This window comes from Microtus pennsylvanicus, chromosome 6 (assembly GCF_037038515.1).
Source record: "Microtus pennsylvanicus isolate mMicPen1 chromosome 6, mMicPen1.hap1, whole genome shotgun sequence".
Taxonomy (NCBI): Eukaryota; Metazoa; Chordata; class Mammalia; order Rodentia; family Cricetidae; genus Microtus; species Microtus pennsylvanicus.
In genome coordinates, this window is record NC_134584.1 from 31,413,577 (window position 1) to 31,433,103 (window position 19,527).

The 19,527-nt window shown below is 41.3% G+C and overlaps 1 protein-coding gene across 1 annotated transcript in view; it reads right to left on the reverse strand.

Moving 5' to 3' along the window:
- Mroh2b (maestro heat like repeat family member 2B) overlaps positions 1 to 16,668 on the reverse strand; it is a 52,856-nt gene extending 36,188 nt beyond the window's left edge. Inside the window, exons 1-15 of the mRNA XM_075975965.1 lie at positions 16,653 to 16,668; positions 15,399 to 15,460; positions 12,799 to 12,909; positions 11,267 to 11,426; positions 10,314 to 10,412; positions 9,344 to 9,498; positions 6,682 to 6,822; positions 6,275 to 6,367; positions 6,107 to 6,176; positions 4,550 to 4,663; positions 3,642 to 3,715; positions 2,322 to 2,444; positions 1,839 to 1,952; positions 442 to 598; positions 251 to 291 (exon numbers count right to left, since the gene is read on the reverse strand). Coding sequence (XP_075832080.1) covers positions 251 to 291; positions 442 to 598; positions 1,839 to 1,952; positions 2,322 to 2,444; positions 3,642 to 3,715; positions 4,550 to 4,663; positions 6,107 to 6,176; positions 6,275 to 6,367; positions 6,682 to 6,822; positions 9,344 to 9,498; positions 10,314 to 10,412; positions 11,267 to 11,426; positions 12,799 to 12,909; positions 15,399 to 15,460; positions 16,653 to 16,668 — 1,530 coding nt within the window. The remainder of the gene's footprint in view (positions 1 to 250; positions 292 to 441; positions 599 to 1,838; positions 1,953 to 2,321; positions 2,445 to 3,641; positions 3,716 to 4,549; positions 4,664 to 6,106; positions 6,177 to 6,274; positions 6,368 to 6,681; positions 6,823 to 9,343; positions 9,499 to 10,313; positions 10,413 to 11,266; positions 11,427 to 12,798; positions 12,910 to 15,398; positions 15,461 to 16,652) is intronic.
- Positions 16,669 to 19,527: the final 2,859 nt, after the last annotated feature.

Sequence of the window (19,527 nt, forward strand, 5' to 3'; positions counted from 1 at the left end):
TCTTGGATCGGAACCTATGTCCTGTGCTTATTTTTAAATAATTAAGTTTTAATAAGAGGTTCCAAGTGAGAAGGTAATCTCATCAGTAATAAATGTTCATGAATGGCACAGGCATAGCAGATCATCCATCACTCCATTTTAGTGTTTCTTTTAGAGTTTTTAGGTAATTCTTCTCAGAATTTTACTTTAACTGGAACTGCCTGTGTTATAAGCTTCAATTCATCCCACATTCTGGTTCTTTGTAACTCACCAGAAGTCGGGCCAGTAGCTGCTGCGGTGAAGGGAGTTTCACTAGAAAGAGAAAGCAATTTTGATCATCGCCGTAGGGGGCCAGGAAAATTTGCACTGGGGCTGGGTGGGAGCTCAAAGTGCGGTTGGTGGCCGTTCTGAAATGAGTCTCCCAGAATGGAAATGTTTTGCTTTATTGATGGGTCTACGAACCAGCTCCCGTAGAGATGACAAGTGCAGTGGACTCCTGGATATCACGCTTCTTCTTCTCTTCTGCCATAACCAGAATTCGGATGATGTTAAACAGGGAGTCTAGCGTTCCCGTGTATTCTTCGGGAACCACAAAAGTCAGGATTCGTGGCCACAACACCTGTAGAAATCATGGGAAGGGTTACTTCTTGTTTTCCACAACTTCCTAACAATCACTTATGTTTCCCCCTCTGCTTTAGACATTTGTCTCTTGTATGTTATTTCAGCCTTCAAGTGAAGTCGAAGAGAAATCAAGAAATAAAATATCTACACATTCGTGTTTGAGTGCTAGTTGTAGTGAGTGTTTCTCCCTTGGAGTTGCTTCTTGACTTTGGAGCAGGAAAATTCTTCATTCTGGGTGATGGCTGGAGGTTCTATGGGTAGTCCCGACTCTGGGTTTCCTCGACAACACTAGAGTTCTTCTTGTCAAAGTGACAACTGAAATGACCCCACATATTCCCCCACACCCCAACACTGAAGTCAGAGTGCCCTAAGTGAGAAGGAGGTTAAGAGGACAGTTGGGATGCTATTATTCCTAGTGCTCTGCAGCTCCTCGGTCACTTTCCCGAGTTCTCACTCTTTTCTGTATTCCGTCTTTGATTAACAGTTTTATTAGTTCATCAACTGCAAGGCAAGATTCTGTAAACTTTAGGCTCCTTTCAAAGTTCTGGGATTTTTTTCCTCTGTTTTATGGACTCCTCCATCAGAAGGTTTCAAACTTTAGTGTGCACCAGAAATATGGGCACTTTTTCAACTGCAGTCTCTGATATACTCATTTATTAGGTTTGGGTTGTGGCTTCAAAATGCAGTTTTTGAAACAACTATTCCAAATAATTTAAGAGATACACACTAGCTTAGATGAAGCCTCAGATCCACTACAATTGGAGGACGAGGAGGTTCTATTGATTATCTTCTGGTTCTGCCAAGGATTTTGAGTCATTAAAATCTATTCTCAGACTCTTTTGCTCAAGAAAAATAGTTTCTCATGAGCCTCTCTTTGAAGATCAGATTAACTTGATCTCCAACGAGCTCTGAGCCTGGGTACATTAAAACTACTCTGTCTGCTTAGCATAATTCTAGGTAGGTTAGGATAAGAATAGAAGAAGTATGTCAGAGTTCTTATGAACTCCAATGTGCTATCTACATGTAGGTAACTCATATCTGTTGTCTAGTTAGAAAGTGTATCTGGTTTTGAGGAACCTCACTCTGCTGTGTGCTGGGGATCAAACTGCAATTCTAACAAACAGAATATCAAACAAGCTAAGTGCACACCTTGTGCAAACTCAAGTTTTTACTCAGAAGCTATCCATGTCCCTAAACAAGTGATCACAGTAACTTAAGGGGGAACAGAAGTCCCTTACCTGAGGCATTCCGATCACCAATGGGTCCAGAGATTTTAAGACCTCAAGGCTTGTTTCCTGAACAGATTTCTCCTCCTTTTCCTCCTCTTGGGAGTTAGATTTCATTGGTTTCTCCTTTAAGAAAGGTCAAACAATTTCCTTTAAGTTTGGTGAATTTTCAAACTCTACGGCAGAAGATTCCACCAAAGGGCTCATGGGACACAGTGATCAAGTCCCCACCTGCAAGGGCACCTTGGACAAATGAACTGGAAGATACATGATTGGTTAAAACACAAAAGCGAGGCTCCTTCCTCAAATAAAGTTTATTTAGCCTACAGCGTGTTCACTTTAACTGAGAAATGACGTTAGTGAAAGGAAAAGGGAACCCAAGCGAACCAGGGGCTCAGAGACAGGTTCTGGTTGGGAAGCATAATTTTCTTTGAGCTCCATTGAATCAACTGTACTTGAAGGAGGACAACAATCAAAACCGTAGTGCATTCATACCAGGTTCTGGTTGGACATGGCAAACTGGGAGAAGATATAATCAATCAAGGGCCAGCCTTCGCGAGCTTCAATATAGCCCCTTTCACACATGGTCTGGATGAGAAGCAAGGTGGTCTTCCTCACCTGGTGGAAGAGTACACACACCTGAAATGTTTCCTGCTTCATAGAGAGGAGCCGACCTTCCAATTTCCCGCCAATGTCATGAACCACCCAAAGGGGAGAACTTAAAGACACATTTTCATTGCATTATGTTTGATTCCAGAATCTCTTAGAAGATTTGTCTCTTCATAAGGATTCCACAGAGGGTTTAGTTCCAAAGTATTGTTCCATATGCAAATTAAAACAATTGTTAATTTTTAAAAAAACTTTTCGAATGTGAAAAGCTTGAATATCAGGACATAGGAGACATCGGGCAGTCTTCTACCTAGAGGACTTTTTCTTGATGGTCTCAGGTTGAAAAGTAGGACACCTATGCTAAGGAAAAGACCCATGGCTTTTTTGGGGTGGGTGGGTGGAGAAGATGTATTATATTTTTAAAAAGTTATTTACTTTTGAGATTATAATACAATTTCATCATTTCTCCATTCCCTTTTCTCCCTCTAAACATTCTCTCATATCTCCCCTTGCTCTTTTCATACTCATAGCCTCCTTTTGTATTAATTGTCATTACACACATATGTACACTCAGGGCTTTTTCAGGGCTGACCCTTTGGTACTGGATAACAGTTGGTGTGCTCTTCCCTGAGGAAGACTGTTTCTTCCACTCTCCTGACTCCTTAGTTGCTGTCGTTCTTTGTGTAGGGTTGAGGCCTTCTTGGCTTCCCTTGGTCTGTGAATGTCTCTTGTTGTTCTTGTTCATCTCATTTACAAAAAACACATCTTTATTTTGTGTGTGCATGTTTGTGTGCATGCTACAGCATATGTGTAGAGATACAAACACAACTTGCTGGAATGTGTCTTTCTTTCCTCCGTGTGGATCCCCAGGATTAATTCCTGGGTTGTCATGCTTAGCAGCAGGTGCATTTTCTTACTGAGCTATCTCGTTGGCCCATGTCTTTATCACTAAACTTAAAAGAAATCTATTTGAAGAAAATTGCAGTGTTGTGATGGGCACGCATCTTTTGTTCCACTAGGGAGCCTTAGAAGTATATGTAAATTAGGATGTAATTTATCTTTTGGACTTGAGTTCTTTTAAGAATGAAATTGATCACTGAGCAATTTAAAAAGAAGTTTCACACTAGATCCTCAAAGAACAAGAATAATTCCAATCATTCCTGAAGCCACAAGCAATCAAGTTAAAGAAGCTATTAACTTTCTTACTTTTACACTGAGGTCACTCATGACAACTTTGACTGTTTTTTCAATTGAAGTTGAGTGATTCCTAAACTTGGGCTCTGAAAGACAAAAAGAGAAACTGAGTTCAGACACAGTAGGAATACAGTACGATCTAGAATGGGTAAAAACCCATTATAATTACGTCACACAATTGGAAGGCTCTGGGTATTAACATCACATGCTATTCATCCCCCCATCTGTCTTCTTTTGTAATCATTAACCATGAGAATTTTACATGTTACGTCTGTTTCTTTCATTTCCTGCATGTAGTCAATACACTACGACAGGTGTGTTAGCTGTGAAATTCGTTAGACTACGTTGTATTGTTATCAGCTGATTCTTCAACAACTAGATTTTAAAAACTACCATGTTACGAAAAACCCGAATTCTCATATTTTACTGAATGCATGATAACAACTACTTTGTAATGTATCATTATTTTGAACTGTACCCAAAAAAGAAAAAAAAATAAAGTGGAAAATTAGAACCACAAAAGTTATTGAAAGACAAACTCGCCATTATAAAAACACGATTTGGGAAGCAATGAAATACAGTGATCACTCACATTCCACAGTGTTCTAAAGGCTGAGAACTCTATACTCCTTCACTATTTATGATTAAGCCACCTCACTAAATTGCTGTATCTTCCAAATTGTAAATTGAATTCTTCAAATTTCCTTCTTCCTTAATGAAAGGCGTCAGTAGATTTCACAGAAGAAGATGAGTGACTGAGAATACCCGCTTCAACGCAGGAGATGACAAAAGACCAAGAAGATGGTTTCGGTTTTTTATGGGATGTCGCATAGCCTATGAAGAACACGATTTTGGAACCGTGGGTCTGTTACCGACTTGCTGATAACTTGGACCATCCTGGCTTTGTCTCGAATACTTACCTTCAGCATTGATCATTGATTGTAGCAAAGTTAAAATTTCTGTTCGAACAGACTCATTGGTACTTCTGATTTGTTCATCCAAAAATTCCAGCAGGTCTGCAGGGTTGGTGTGAGCTGCAGGGTTATAAATGCCAAGTTTGTGGGGAGGCCTTCAAAACATTCATATTAGCATCTGTTAATTGCACATTGTGTTATTTTAATATGTGCATGTAATATACCCAAGAACTTATTTTCTTTTTGGTAAGGTACTTGTGAATGGAAAGACAGGAATTTCTTCATGAGGACTGTTGAGGCCACTCTGTGGCTGGTTTTGTGATTTCTAGGCTTACGTAGTAATCTGAATTAGTTAAGCAGTTGTTTTCTAGAAACTTGCAGGATCTGGGTTATTCTGCTCATACCTGTGACTTTGGTCTCATGTGGAAGTTAGGGATGTTGGTAGACATAACCTAGAGAAGGGCTAGTAGAATGGGTTCTAATTCAAAAAACTAGTGTCCCTATAAGAAAAGAAGAGACAATGAAGGGGCGTGGCAAGAAGACTGGAGATGTATCCAGAGACTGAACTGATGCCTCACCAGTCTAGAAGCTAGAGAGTTACAGGAAAGAGCAATACAATGCCTGGCTAGAGGGAGGACCATTCATTAAGGAAGTTATCAGAGTAAAGTGAATTAGGCTGGCTGGGAAGAAGAATGGATACAATCAGAGGAGCTAGGAGAGACTAGAGAGGACTAGTGTGCTTGCTCAGCAGTTAGCAGCACTGAATGCTCATCTGGCTTGATGCCCACCACCCATGTGATGCCCCTGAAGCTTCTCTAACTCCAGTTTCAGGTGATTCGATGCTCTTTACTGGTCTCCAAGGTCACTGCATGCACAGTGGACAGATAGACACACAAGCAAAACATCCATAAATGGAAGAAAAAAGTTAAAAATACTTGGAAACCATAAAGATGAGCAATGAAGTGAGAGAGATGACCTGGAAGAGGGGCTCTCAAAAGAACCCAATGGCTGTTCTCAAATGTGGTTTTATACGCTGGTCCAGGAACTTTGGCGTCTCCTTTGTGATCTGTGCCAGGCATTTACCAAGTGATAGAAAGAAGACATAAGTAAGACGATGCAAAAATAAGATGAAGAAAAAGAAAAGGAGAAAAAAGAGGAGAGAGAATTCTTTACTAAAGTGCTTGGAATTAAGGGAATGACCAAGGACACAACAAATAAACCGTGACTTTGGACTTGACAGTGTCACAGCATCTGATATACTCAGAGGAATAGCAGTTTCTTATTTATAGGGTCAGAAATTTATGTTGTTTTCCTAGAAAATACTGTGGTTGGTAGCAGACAAGTCTCTCTACCTGGAACCACCTGGTCCCAGGACAACCTGGCATGACTGGTCATCCTACCCCATGCCACTCATCCTGCCTTCTTGTGAGTAGAAGGGCAGGCAGGGGATGCTGTGAGCTTTGGAACATTCTGTATGTGTGGCAGAAATTCCAGTGTCAGCACACTCTGCCGTCTTTGTCACTGTGAAATATTTTTATTAACACTACAGAAGCTGGGTCATACCTAGAATGAGGAAACAGCTTGATGCTTCAATTTTGTTTTCCTTTATCGGAGGCTCAGGAACTCTGCAGATCTGAATAGGGAGGAACAACAATTGGGGAGCAGACAGGAGTCAAAAGGAGAGAAATAGCGTACTGGGAACAAGCAGCTTTGACAGCACAGACTTCCTACCTGGTGGAGCAAACTGGTGCAGAGGGATCTTCTCAGGTTCTTGGGAAGGAAAATGTCATAGAGGACTGCCGCTGTCAGTATCAGTTTGAGACTCTGAAAGGGAAGCGCTTGCAGGTTAGGTGGGTGAAGCGCCAGGGACGCCATCGCACAGGAGATAAAGGCCAACGATTACTCTTTGGGAGAAGAACACACCCAAGCCTGCTGCAGTTAGAGGTTTCCTTAGCAATTCTGGTCTCATCAGCTTCTTTGCTCTCTCTTGGAGTGGCCATCAACAGTCGTGACAAACTTTGAACATGTCCTGTCCCCCCCCCCCCCAAGTATTAAAATGGAGCTACTGAACAGGTGTCCCCAAGCTCTTTGAGACTTAATGTCTTCAGAAATGTCACCCACAGGGTCTCTCCTCTCACCTGTGTTACATAGAAATCACTCTCCTTGTCTTTGTACTGTTTCAGGAGCCAGGGCACTTGGCTCAGGGCATAGTCACAAAAGTCTTCCCGATGCAGCAACAGGCTCACGGTGGGGCCATGGACCTTGACTATGGCCAAAGTCTGTAGAGTCAATACATGAAGATCACTGTTGAGACTGTACTTTGTATACAGCTTTGTGTATAGTTTTCAGCATACTGAGTGTACTGAGTGCTTTGGGGACTGTGTAAACACACAAATCTTTAGAAAACAACAGCAGCAGCAGCAACAACAACAAACCACATTTAGGAATGAAGCAGTTCTATTTTTTGTGGAAAATGCATAGGAAAAGAGTGCTGCAAGAACAACCTGCCGGTGTTGTAGAGCACTTTCCTCCAGATGAGAACCTTCCGTTTTGGAAGGAAGATTGTAAGACACAAGATGTGAAGTGTAAAGCAACAGGATGTTTTAAGGGGAGATGAATCATTGCTTCCCGCAGGGAAGTTTGTTTCTAGTGACAGAACCCTTCAGTATCTGAGATTACAACTTTTCATTTTGCAGGGCAGCTCATCAAGACCCAAGTTGTTTATAGGGAGATGGAGCAAAGTTCTAAAAGGGGGTGAAACATTCCATCCTTTGGGGAAGCTTGTTAAGTGCAGGAAACAAAGAACTCAGTGACTTCAGCAAGTTCCTGAAGCTGACAAAATTCTTCTAGGTTCTGCTTTCCCTAGGCAAGGTAAACTGTAAGGTGACCATGAGAGATGCTCTCAGGCAAACTCAATTGCATGAACGAAGCAGAAACCAGATGGGATGCCTGGAAGAGGTTCAACTCAGCTGAGACACCTGGAAAGGGCACCCTTCAACCCGTAGAGCCACCTGCAGGTTGTGTAGCACACTGTAAGTTCTAGCTTCCATGAGTTGTCATCCATGCTGGGATGGACTTTGGTGATACAGCTGTCTTGCAGAAGTCACTTCTCTTCCTGAAACTAACAACTGTATCCCATGAGTAACACCGAGATGGACTTTGGTGATACCTCATCTGGTGTCAGTTGCCTATCTCCCATGAGTAGATGTTGGCTCATGAAACCCCAAGAGAAATGCCACACAATTTTCCATGTTACGTTGACACCTTCCCCTCACACCATTTGCCCTACCATATTTTGCTTACTTTCCTCCTTTTCTTAAAGTTTTGACATGTTCTGTTCTAAATTTCCTAACCTCCACTTCTTGCCTCCCATCCTTCCCGGAAGTTCACTGTAGTCTAGCTTCCATTTGACATTGGAAATGAACAACTTCCAGCACACAATACATGACAAACATTGATCACAAAAATCTAGGTATCACCACTATCTTTTTCTTAAAAAATTAATTTTTAAAATAAAAATAGACAGTTTAATGAAGACTTTGATAGCCTCCCTTCTGTAGGATATATATGTGGTAATTTGCGAACTTTTATTTGATAACAAACTCTCTGATTGTGGATGACAATGGGGACTGACTGAGAAGCCATTTTTAAAGGCACTGGGACTTCTTTTTATGGCATGTTCTGGCTTTTTGGGACCCTAGTCTATTTGGATGCACAGCTTCCTAGGCCTGGATGTAGGGGCCTTGGACTTCCCACAGGGCAGGGTTTCCTGTCTTCTCTCAAGCAGGGAGGGAGAGGGAGGAGAGTGAGTGGGGGAGCGTGAGGGGATTGGGAGGAGGGGAGGAAGTGTACATTTATGAATGGAAAAATAAAAAAATGAATATATTTAAAAAAGACTAAAATAACCAAAAAACCCCACAAAACTCAGGGGCTCGAGGTAGCACCATTTATTTCACCTGTGACTGGGTCAACTGTGGTGGTTCTTTTATATAATTAACTTGCTTTCAAATATATATTAATTAAAAATTATATTAAGCAAAATAAGGATGGATTACATTTGTGAAAGTATTTTGTAATTCATTCATCATAAAGAATTGCAGTATTTTCAAACAGCTGAGGGAAATCCTTTGGCACTATTTATCTAATTGTGTTATCGATAGACACCAGAGAATTTTTGGAGCCCATTGCTTTTCTTAGTTAATTATTCAAACCAAATGTAGTTTATGATATATGAAACACAAAAGAGTTGACATTCTTTCATTTACCTATTCTCCCCACCCCCATACTGGAATATCAGCGTGTGATTTTAGTTTGTTCAATCTAATATATCTCCATCTGGATCTGGCATCTTGTTGCCTTTCAAGAAGCTTTGGATGGGACAATGGAGAAACAGTGACTTGAAATTGATTGAAAATTTGATAGACTTGATATACCCCCAAAACATAACTAATGATATCCATGAGAACTGAACTTAGTATGCAAGAAAAAGAGAAATTTTTAAAAGTTTCATATTTGCTTATTTAACTCTCAAAGACTCTTAAAAAATACTTTAATAAGGCTAGCCTGGTCTACAGAGAAAGAGAGTTTCAGGACAGCCAGGATTACGCAGAGAAACTCTCTCTTGAAAAACCCAAAAAATTGCTTTAATAACTTAAAGTGTAGACAAGAAATGAAAGAAGGTCACTAAATGTGTGTGTGTGTGTGTGTGTGTGTGTGTGTGATACAACTAAAGTCTAAATTGGGTGTAACCTGCATGGGGGGATGAGGATGCCACTTGATCCTATCTGAAGTTCCACTCACATTCATGGGTGAGGCCTGCATCGCCCATTTCTCCATTATGTACTGGAACAGCATGAAGATCTTGTCAGAGAGCCGGTTAGCATCCAGTTTGGGGTAGGGGAAATCTTTCCAGTGGTTGACATACTTGTAAATGGCCTTACTGAATTTTTCAAGGGCTGCATTAAAAAAAAAATACAACCACAGACTAAGAAAAACATAAAGATGGGAAGAACCATCAATTTATTCTAAAAGAGAGAACAGATAATTAGCAAAGTTTCTAAATCATCTTAAAACCTCATCAAATAAACATGAACATTGTTTTGGCAACTTTGATTAATAATTAACAAAATGTAAATTAAAACTACCATGACACTTTCAATGTATTCATTTACACACTGCCTGGCCCGTTATTTCTAGCCTTTCATTGGCTAACTCTCATGTATTAGTTTAACCCGTCTCCATTAATGTGTATTGCCACTTGACTGTGGCTTACCAGCATGAGCCTAATCAGCATCCATCTGATGGAAAACCATGGCATCTGCCACTCTGCCCTTCTTCCCAGAATTCTGTTCTGTCTTTCCCGCCTACCTGAGTTCCACCCTATCAACTAGGCCAAGGCAGTTTCTTTAATAACCAGTGAAAGCAACACAAACACAGAAGGACCTCCTACACCAATAGTCAATGCCACATGCCAACCAGATTAAGGTATGGCTGGTATTCTTACACACTGATGGCAGAGCAGAATTGATTTAAAAAAAACTTTATAGAAAACTTTGCATGATATCTTTGCACTGTCTGAGAAGTGTCCTGGGAGCAAGTCTGGGCCTTAAGCAAAAAATAAATCTTAGGGCTACCCATCTATACAGAAAATTTTCTTCATATCATTATATAAATCACAATATATAAATCCTTGGGGTACCCACCTATACAGAAAGTCTGCTTCATATCACCATATAAACCACAGTATCATATAAATTTTATGGGTACCCACCTATACAGAAAGTCTGCTTCATATTGTTGTCCTCTACCAGCCGGAGCATGGTCTGCATGGTGAGCAGGGTCATCATCATGAAGGGGATGCTCTGGGACACTGCAGTGATGGGCACAAGAGGAAAATGTGTCACTCATGTTCTCAAGCCTCTTCCTTGTAGCTACATAAAAGATCTCAGAACTGGATGGCGCACAGTAGACAGGTGAAGGGCAGGAGGAAGACTGTGTTCTTGCTCTTCTGCCCCTCCCCAGAAGCCTGAATATGGTTGATCAAGGTGTGGTGGGCCTGAAGAAAAGCACTAGCAATGTAGCATCCTATACATGTTGATTAGTAACAAGCAATTGCTTCTTTGGATTGTTGCTTCATTAATGTCCATATCTCCTATATAGCTTTACCTTGTCCCCAAGGTATAGCAAATATGACAGGTGCTCAATAGTATATGTTCAATAAAGCATCAAAGACGCAGATGGTGGAAAAACTTTTATATATTGTTTTTTCAAGACAAGGTTTCTATGTGGGATGATCTGGGTGTCCTGGATCTCATTTGATAGACCAGGCTGGCCTCAAACTCACAGAGATCCGCCTGCCTCTGCCTCCCAAATGCTGAGATTAAAGGCGTGCACCCCCCTCACCCAGCTGGAAAACCTTTTTTCATATAAGTGTCCTGGTGTTGGCCTTTTATACCTCACGGAGAATGTGCTTCTGTAGGAGCAAAGACAGAAGAAGGAGAAGAGGAGGTTGGAGGAGAGCTCAACTAGTTTAGTGCATCCTGAGTCAATGGCTGGCCGTCAGGCTCATCTATGCTCACAACACTCCTCACGTCTTTCTCTCAATGCTCTTTAGTGCAGTGGAACATAGACATTCATGGTTTTGCCTTAATTCTCTTTTTGAGTTTAAGCAGTTAGTCGGGCCTAGTTATTTCCTAGGGAAAATCTGGAGTGTTCCGTTCATACCATAGCTGGTTGCCAGTTCAGCCAGAGCAAGCACAACAAACTCATTGGGCAGCTCCAAAATCCTGAAGTTGCTTTGCATTTCGTACATCACAGAGTTGAAATCGTGAGCAGCGAGGGACACCAATACCTCACCAGCCAGCATTCGGATTTCTCTGGGCATCTGAAAAGGAAAATAAAAAAAAAATTGTAGAAGACAGAGTCTAAAAGGGGGAAATAGTCTATGTAATATTTCAAGTTCAAATCTGGATTTGGGATAGAGGAAAAATAGACTGTTTCAAATTCATAGTACAAATCTCTCAGGTGGGTGTAGGTAACAGGGAGTGTGAAGACAATTTTTATGCAGCACTTCTAGACTAGGGGCCAAACCATGTTTTTCCTTGTCTTCAAAATTTCCCTTATGTAGTTCAGGCTGACATTTAGCTCTGACCCTTTACCCCAGCTTTCCACGGAGCGCTGTTATAGGCGTGGACTATGAATCCTAGCTCATTATTCTTGCTACTTGATCAGGTACCTTGATGGCAGAATCTATGTTTTATGTTTAAGAAATATGAATTACTGTGGTTGGATGTTGGGATCTGTGAATCCTCAGATCCTGAATTTCTTGTAAACAACTTGTTTTCACCTGATCTGAGTGCCTACAGCTGCTCTGAGCACGAGACCCCCAGGAGTTCCTGATGGCAGGGGAATGGATTTTGGTGCATTTGGCTGGGGCATGGCTATCCCTATATAAACTGCCCCTGGACACAATAAAGGGGGCATTCTTGGGGCATTCCTGTTTCAAGGATGACCCGTGTCTCTCTCGCTGTGTCTGTGTGTTTCAATCTCCAGCCCCTTGCCCAGTTGATGAACTGTATGGTGGTGCATAGAGCACAGACGGGCGCAGTGCATCACAGTTGGATAAGTTATGGTAAAATAAATCAGGCCAGGGTTTAGAACTTTGTTTTTGGTGTCGTTCTGATTTAATTATTTTAAAATTTAGAAATATTGAGAGTAACGTCTATTTATTGAGATGGTAAACTAGGTTAATTTGATCACTGAGAATAAAACCACAACATGATACAAAAAAAATACTGTACTCATAAGAGCATCAGAGAGATTAAACATAGAGCATAAGGAATTCGTGCACTGAGATCTGGAAAGAAATGAGACAATGCAAGATAAGGAGGCAGGTACATAGAAGAGGAAGTACTAGGAGACTCAAGAAAACAGGGGCCTAGGTCTTCTTCCTGTCAGCAGATTGCTGTGCTCCGCTGAAATCAACTCTCTCAAGTATAAACTTCCTCATATAAAAGATGGCTGGATAGTATTTCCTCTAAAGTCTTTCTTACATTTGTTTCATTTCCCCAACCTATGCAGTGGTAACCAAGAGACACTGCAAGTACCCATGTAAACTACCCTGAAGAACAAATATGCCAGTTTGGCTCTGGCAGTCATGATGGAAAGACTTTTGTGTATTTAGATGGTATGTTTGAATCACCCAAAGTCTTCAAGACCAGGCCTAGTGCACATTCGCCGCCAAGAACCAAACTTACATCCTCATCCCTCATGTCCTTAGAAGTACAATAAATCAACCTTTGGACTGTTGCATCATCCAAGATGTCAATATTCTGAATAAAAGAAGCGAGACGACTGTAAATGTCTTCCTGTTAACAGAGAGGGGTACAAAAAAATTAGAGTTTCAAAAATAAAGAACTAAGATGAAGCCTAAATAAATGACAACTCTCAATTAAGCAAATTATATGTGCTGCACAGTGGTCTAGACTTTCTAAGCATAATATTCATCTTTAGTAGCCAAAGGCTTACATGTAGAGCAACATTAATTCTAAAACTTATCTTATTTTTACATCTCTAAGACAATATGTAATTGAATTAGAGACAGAGCAGTCAGTGTCTGCCTCTCAGATCAAAGTGTCTGACAATTCTTATTGTAGAGTTCTCAAGGAAGTGTCCATCACCTGAATTGTTACTCTTCAACTAGGGCCTTTGTTATGACACTAAGGACCCCCTACTATCATCTAAGACATTGTTGCACTGTGAAGCTAAATCCCAAGGATTTCTTTATAGGCTACAGGCTTTCTTTTTCATCCATGTCTTTTCTGAGACAATATGGGAGACCTTCTTAAACAGCAGTGCAGCTCTGGGTGACATGTGATTTGAATACAAATCCATGCTGGGGCTTTTACAAATCTTGAAGATGCTGATACATCCTGTGGAAGATGAAAGAGACACCGGAGTTCTCAGATCTCCAATTGCCTAAATCACTCACCTCCAGGAATTGCATCTGTGTTTATGGTGTGAGATAGCGACCTTTATATTAGTCTATAGGACTGGTCTGAGGAAAGTGCCGGAAAAAGGCACAGTGTATTTTTCTTCTCTGTGCTTTCTGAGCTTATCTAAGCACCTGGAAGACACTGCCTTGTTTCATGTGTATTTTCTGATTTTTGAAGGCTTTGTTCTCTTTGCAAAGGTCACCTTATGGAGCTTTTACCATGTTTTAAAACTGAGATATCCTCTTTATTTGGAACATTTTATTAATGCTAACAACAATGCTTTATGAACTTATTGGTTCTACTAATAGACTCCTAACTGAGGAAAGAGTCGCAGAGAGCTTTGTTTGTGGTTACTGTTGAGTGCTGATGCTACACTTTTGATTGTGAGTTCTTGAATCATAGTTAAGACCTTCATTCACCCAATGGTTTTAGTGCTATTTTTATTTTGATACCACATCTGGGACCATTTCCAGTTTTTGTTTTTCAAGACATCATACATGACTTAGACAGTAGGCATGACTGGCTTGGAAATTGTTACATAGACTAGGCTGGCCTCAAATTTTTACAAGTCTGTCTGCTTCTGCCTCTTGAGCACTGGGATCAAAGGTACAATCAGCCATATTTGACCCCATTTTTATTTCTTTTAAAATTTTTATTTGTTATTGTTTATACTATGTTCTTGTGTGTATCTATGTACTTGTGAGTGCAGTACTACAGAGGCCAGAAGAGGGAGTGAGATCCCTTGGAACTAGGGCTGTAGGCCCTTCCGGGCTACCAGGTGTGGGTGTTGGAACCAAATCAGGTCTCCGGCAAGCACAGTCTGTGTTCCTCTCTGCTGAGCTGTCTTCCCTTCCCCCATTTCCATTGATGAATTTCCCTCAGCATGAAAGCTGCCTAGAGGTGTTTGCTAAACGTATTACTGTTTGATCTCTCCTCTCGAAACCCTGTCTCAGTACTTAATCAGTAGAGAAATCATTTCTTAAGTATCTGTGAGTGTTTGAGAAACAGTGCTCCACAAAAACATTGGTTTCTTCTGTGAGATTCCTAAAATGGTTGTTAATCAGACTTAATGTTAGGACTGTCTCTGGGAGCTTCCTATGCCCTGCCTTGTCATTGAAGGAAATAACTGGAATCCTTGGCAGTGAGGCCTAGACTTTGGTGTTTTCTTCAAGCTAAGAAAATGCAAGCAGGGCTGAACATCACTAAGACACAGTATAACACCATAGACACTGCCTTTCCCAGTTATGAGGGTGATTTGCTGGTGTGAGATGGGTTTCTCTCGGGATATGCTGCACCTGTCTTTATTTGGGTGAGACACACAATGTATCCAGTGTTTCATTTTTCTTGGTTGTCAAATGAAAACAGAAATACAACATTGCGGAGTTGTGAGCAACGAGCATTACATAGCACATGGTATGTGGAGAGAATCAAGCGCTCCACTTCATTGAAAAGTGTTCAGGAAAGGCCGTAACTGTTCTTTGGCTCTTGATGCCTGAGAAACCTTTCATTTCCAGAGAAATTTCAGATTGTGGGACAGCATGATAGGTGAGCATGGGGAGTCTGCACATTTTCAAAGCAACCCGCTCATTACAAAGGAGGAGAATCTAAATCCCATGGTTGTGGACCCGGCGTTCCCCTCTCTCCACCTCTGCCTTCATAATTAGGAACAAGAATATCCTTCATAACTTCTGATTCTTGAAATGCTAAATACCATTATTTCAGCACCATAATGACTGCTATTACAAATGCATTTTCTAAAATATAGAATGACGTTAGAGAAACTAGAAGAAAAGAAGGAAGCTGAAGCAAAGGGGAACGTGTATAGAATGTCTCAGTTGAATGGGAAAGCGGTCTTTCCATACCTTGCTAATGTTGTCCTCTTTACTCAGCATCCCAATAGTGAGGTTAATATCACCAAACATCTCTAAAATACACAGACAAAGAATTAAACATGCATCAAATTACACCCCCTCCCCCCATTAGCAGCAGCCACAGAAATTCACTTCTTGTCTGCCTCCGCTTGTCCCCTTTTAAAAGCTCTGTCTCTTTTTTCATTGCTAACTTTTGATAGTGATTTATTGCACTTATGTTTCCTATCCTCAAGGGACTCGACACTAACAGACACCTAGTGATCATTCTGAAACCAAAGATCACTGTGGAGGTACAGATAGAACCTGCTGGACTCCCACTTAGGGCTCTGATCAAGGGTGTAGCACCCTCTACGTGGCTTCTAGCAAGGTGACTCGCAGGTTCAGCGAGATAAATCCTTCATGCCTGACTTTAGCATTAGAAGAAACAGTGGAAATCACTTCTTGATTTTTCTTCCTCCCTTAATGAGCCTTTTGCTTTCCTCCCAAACTTTCTTTCTTCTTGTTTATCTGCCTTTTTGTGTTTTCGAGGACCTCCTTCTGGCCCTGTGTTCATGACACTGTGCTTTTTCCCTGTGAAGACCTAAGTCTTCGATTTGCACTTTCCAGAAATGCACATCTTTTGATAAAAGACTATAGAAAGTAATTAAATGCTGCCACTGCATCGGCCGCCGCCGCTGCCACCACCACTGCTACAGCCGCCACCAATATCAGCTACAGCAACAGCAAAGTTGGAATCAAAAGACTGCAGCAATGGCAGGCTGGCTAATGGCAGACTGGCAGGAGGAAGGGGTGAAGATTTCCCATGAGCCTCTGAGTCAAGCACATACCCTGTTAGTGTAGAACTTTAGGCAAAGCAAAAGATAGCACTTTTAAAAATTGGAAGAAAATATTGATCAAAGATTGTAAAATGTTCGAAATGAAATAAGAATCGATCTTTCTGGTGTATATATATATGTATACATGTTCACACACACTATATATCTATATATCTATATCTATATATCTATATATGTATATACACTCTTTCCCTCAAGTCGACTGAAACACAACTATTTCAGTCTTCCAGCTTATCACTGGCCCCTTCATAACATTTTGATTTTATTTAGTTTTAAATAAAGAAGAAATAGAGGAAAAAATCTGACCTCAGCAAAAGCCTTTCAGAAAACCTTTGAGGTGTATAATCATGCAGAAAAAAGTATTATCTTATATTAGACTTATTATTCCTCAGGACCCAGAGATGCTTACCTGTGTACTCCTCCATGCTGGGGGTTGTCTTGGTTGTTTTTGCCTTTACAAGAGACAGCACCTAAGTATCAGAAGCAGTTTCGCTAAAACGTCAGTGAAGCAAGTTGGCAAGTGTCTCACATAAGGTCCTCTAAGTGAAAATCCTTCCTCACTTGATCGGCAGGGTGATCTGGGAGCTTCTGGTGATGGCTTTGCTGTTGAGGCGGATGATGCCGGCTTCTACCACCATCACATTGTTTCGCTTCTGAGCTCCTGCTAACCAAGATAGCTGCATCTCACCGAATCTTGTCTCTTTGGAGGAGACCAGTATGTCTGAGGAGGAAGAAATTAGAAAGTAGGACTCAAACCATTATTATAGATGAAAGGAGATGCTTTCTCCATTGCTGGGTCCATTGATCACAAGTTTCAGAATGATTTGTTCTGGTGGCCACTTTACTGGCCTGATGTTGGTAAAACTTTTAGGTGGTCCTGATAGTTCTATTTGGTGAAAGTCAGCCACACAACTGGGCATGCTCAGTGGACCGGAATGCTTGGCAGGGGCAGTTGCAAGGAATGACCAACCGACACAGAGAGAAGGCCACGCCACTCTGGCCCCCTCCTCACCACTCCTCACTGACTTAGCAGAATCTTAGTCTTCCCACAGGCTCAGGCTTTTCCAGGCTCCCTTATATCTATTTGGTTTCAAATGACTTTTTACATGGATTTCTTGGCCATGGTGTTTTCATAGGGTGGAGTTGAATCTTGTCCAAATGCCCGTGAAGCCTAAACCTGTGTGATTGCAGTCTCCAGAACAGGGAAGATGATGGTACTGTGAAGTAGCCTTAACAATCTGTGTGGCTGGGTGTGAATGGGAGATGCTCATAGCAATTTTGATGGCTGCCTCTCAGGCTATTTTCATTAAGGAAACTTATTTTAGATTCAAAGATGTAGTGCTTAAAACCAAGCTTTTGACTTAGTCATCTACACTTGAAAATTTTTATGGGTATATATTTTTATAAATGGTGTTAGATTTCATAGAGACAATGTCAGGTGTATTTTTACCATATCACCCATCCTTTTTTTTCTCCATCTTTCTTCATACTCCATCTCTTTTCTTTTCACTCCCCCCGTCTCCCTTCTGCTCATGTCATGCCATGTATGTAAGAAGTCCAGGACCCCCAAAATGAGAAGAAGCAGATAACATCTGTCTTCTGAGCTAGGCTTCTTTTGCTTACTATGACAAAGCCCAATATACCCATTTTCCTTTTGATTCTTGACTGAGTAACTAGATTGCACACACACGCAGCAATTGTCACTCTCCTCATAGCGGACATCTAGCCCGGTTCCACGCCTTGGCTATTGTGAACAGCGCAGGAGTGAACACGGATGTGCTAGTATCTCTGTGATTGGATGAGTGCGTGAGCATAGACCTAGGTGTGCCACAGCCTCACCGTATGGAAGTTCCAGCTTTAGTTTCGCGAGGAATCTCACCCTCCACATTGTGAGTGGTTGCACTAATTTCACTCCTACCAGCAGTGTATGAGGATTTTCTTTCCCCACATCCTTATCAGCTTTTATTTTTGTTATTTTTTCTTTTTATTTTATCCCATTTATTGATTGGGTTGTTTTGCCTTTTCAGTATTTAATTAGATCCTACTTTTAAAATGCATTCTAGATATCAGTCCGTATCAGATGGGTAGTGAGCAAAGATTTCCCTTCCATTCTATATATGCTGTCTCTTCACTCTCTTATTTTCCTGGCTGTACAGAGGCTTTTTAATTTCACATCAATCCTTGCTATGATGTACCGAGCTGTGAAGTTTTTTCTAGCAAGTCCCGCCTTTGCCTAGTTTACTCTATGCCCTCTCCCATCAGTTTCAGAATCTCAGGCCTTACCTTAGGGCCTTTGATGCATTTGGAATAGATTTTGCTAATCATTCTTTTAGTAGACACACACCTGTCTCAAATTTCCAACTCAACATCATTTTTCCTGAGCCTGTCCTCCACAGCACCTTGTCCCAAGATGCACCTGGTGTTCTTATTTGAAATGTAAATTGGAGGCCCACCCCTCCACCTCAGGCTGGGGAATTAGAACAAGGAATCTGGATTAGAAGAGGACTGACGTATATTTTATTTATTTATTTAAATTTATTTATTTATTAAGGATTTCTGCCTCCTCCCCGCCACCGCCTCCCATTTCCCTCCTCCTCCCCCGATCAAGCCCCCCTCCCTCATCAGCCCGAAGAGCAATCAGGGTTCTCTGACCTGTGGGAAGTTCAAGGACCGCCCACCTCTATCCAGGTCTAGTAAGGTGAGCATCCAAACTGCCTAGGCTCCCACAAAGCCAGTACATGCAGTAGGATCAAAAACCCACTGCCATTGTTCTTGAGTTCTCAGTATTCCTCATTGTCCTCTATGTTCAGCTAGTCCGGATTTATCCCATGCTTTTTCAGACCCAGGCCAGCTGGCCTTGGTGAGTTCCCAATAGAACATCCCCATTGTCTCAGTGTGGGTGCACCCCTCGCGGTCCTGAGTTCCTTGCTCGTGCTTCGTCTCCTTCTGCTCCTGATTTGGACCTTGAGATTTCTGTCCGGTGCTCCAATGTGGGTCTCTGTCTTTGTCTCCTTTCATCAGCAGTAAAAAACAAGGACTTCTTGAATTTTGCATACAAATGGATGGAAATAGAAAACACTATCCTGAGTGAGGTAAGCCAGACCCAAAAAGAGGAACATGGGATGTACTCACTCATATTTGGTTTCTAGCCATAAATAAAGGTTAACATTGAGCCTATAATTCGCGATCCTAGAGAAGCTAAATAAGAAGGTGAACCCAAAGAAAAACATATAGGCATCCTCCTGAATATTAACCTTCATCAGAAGAGGACTGATGTATATTTT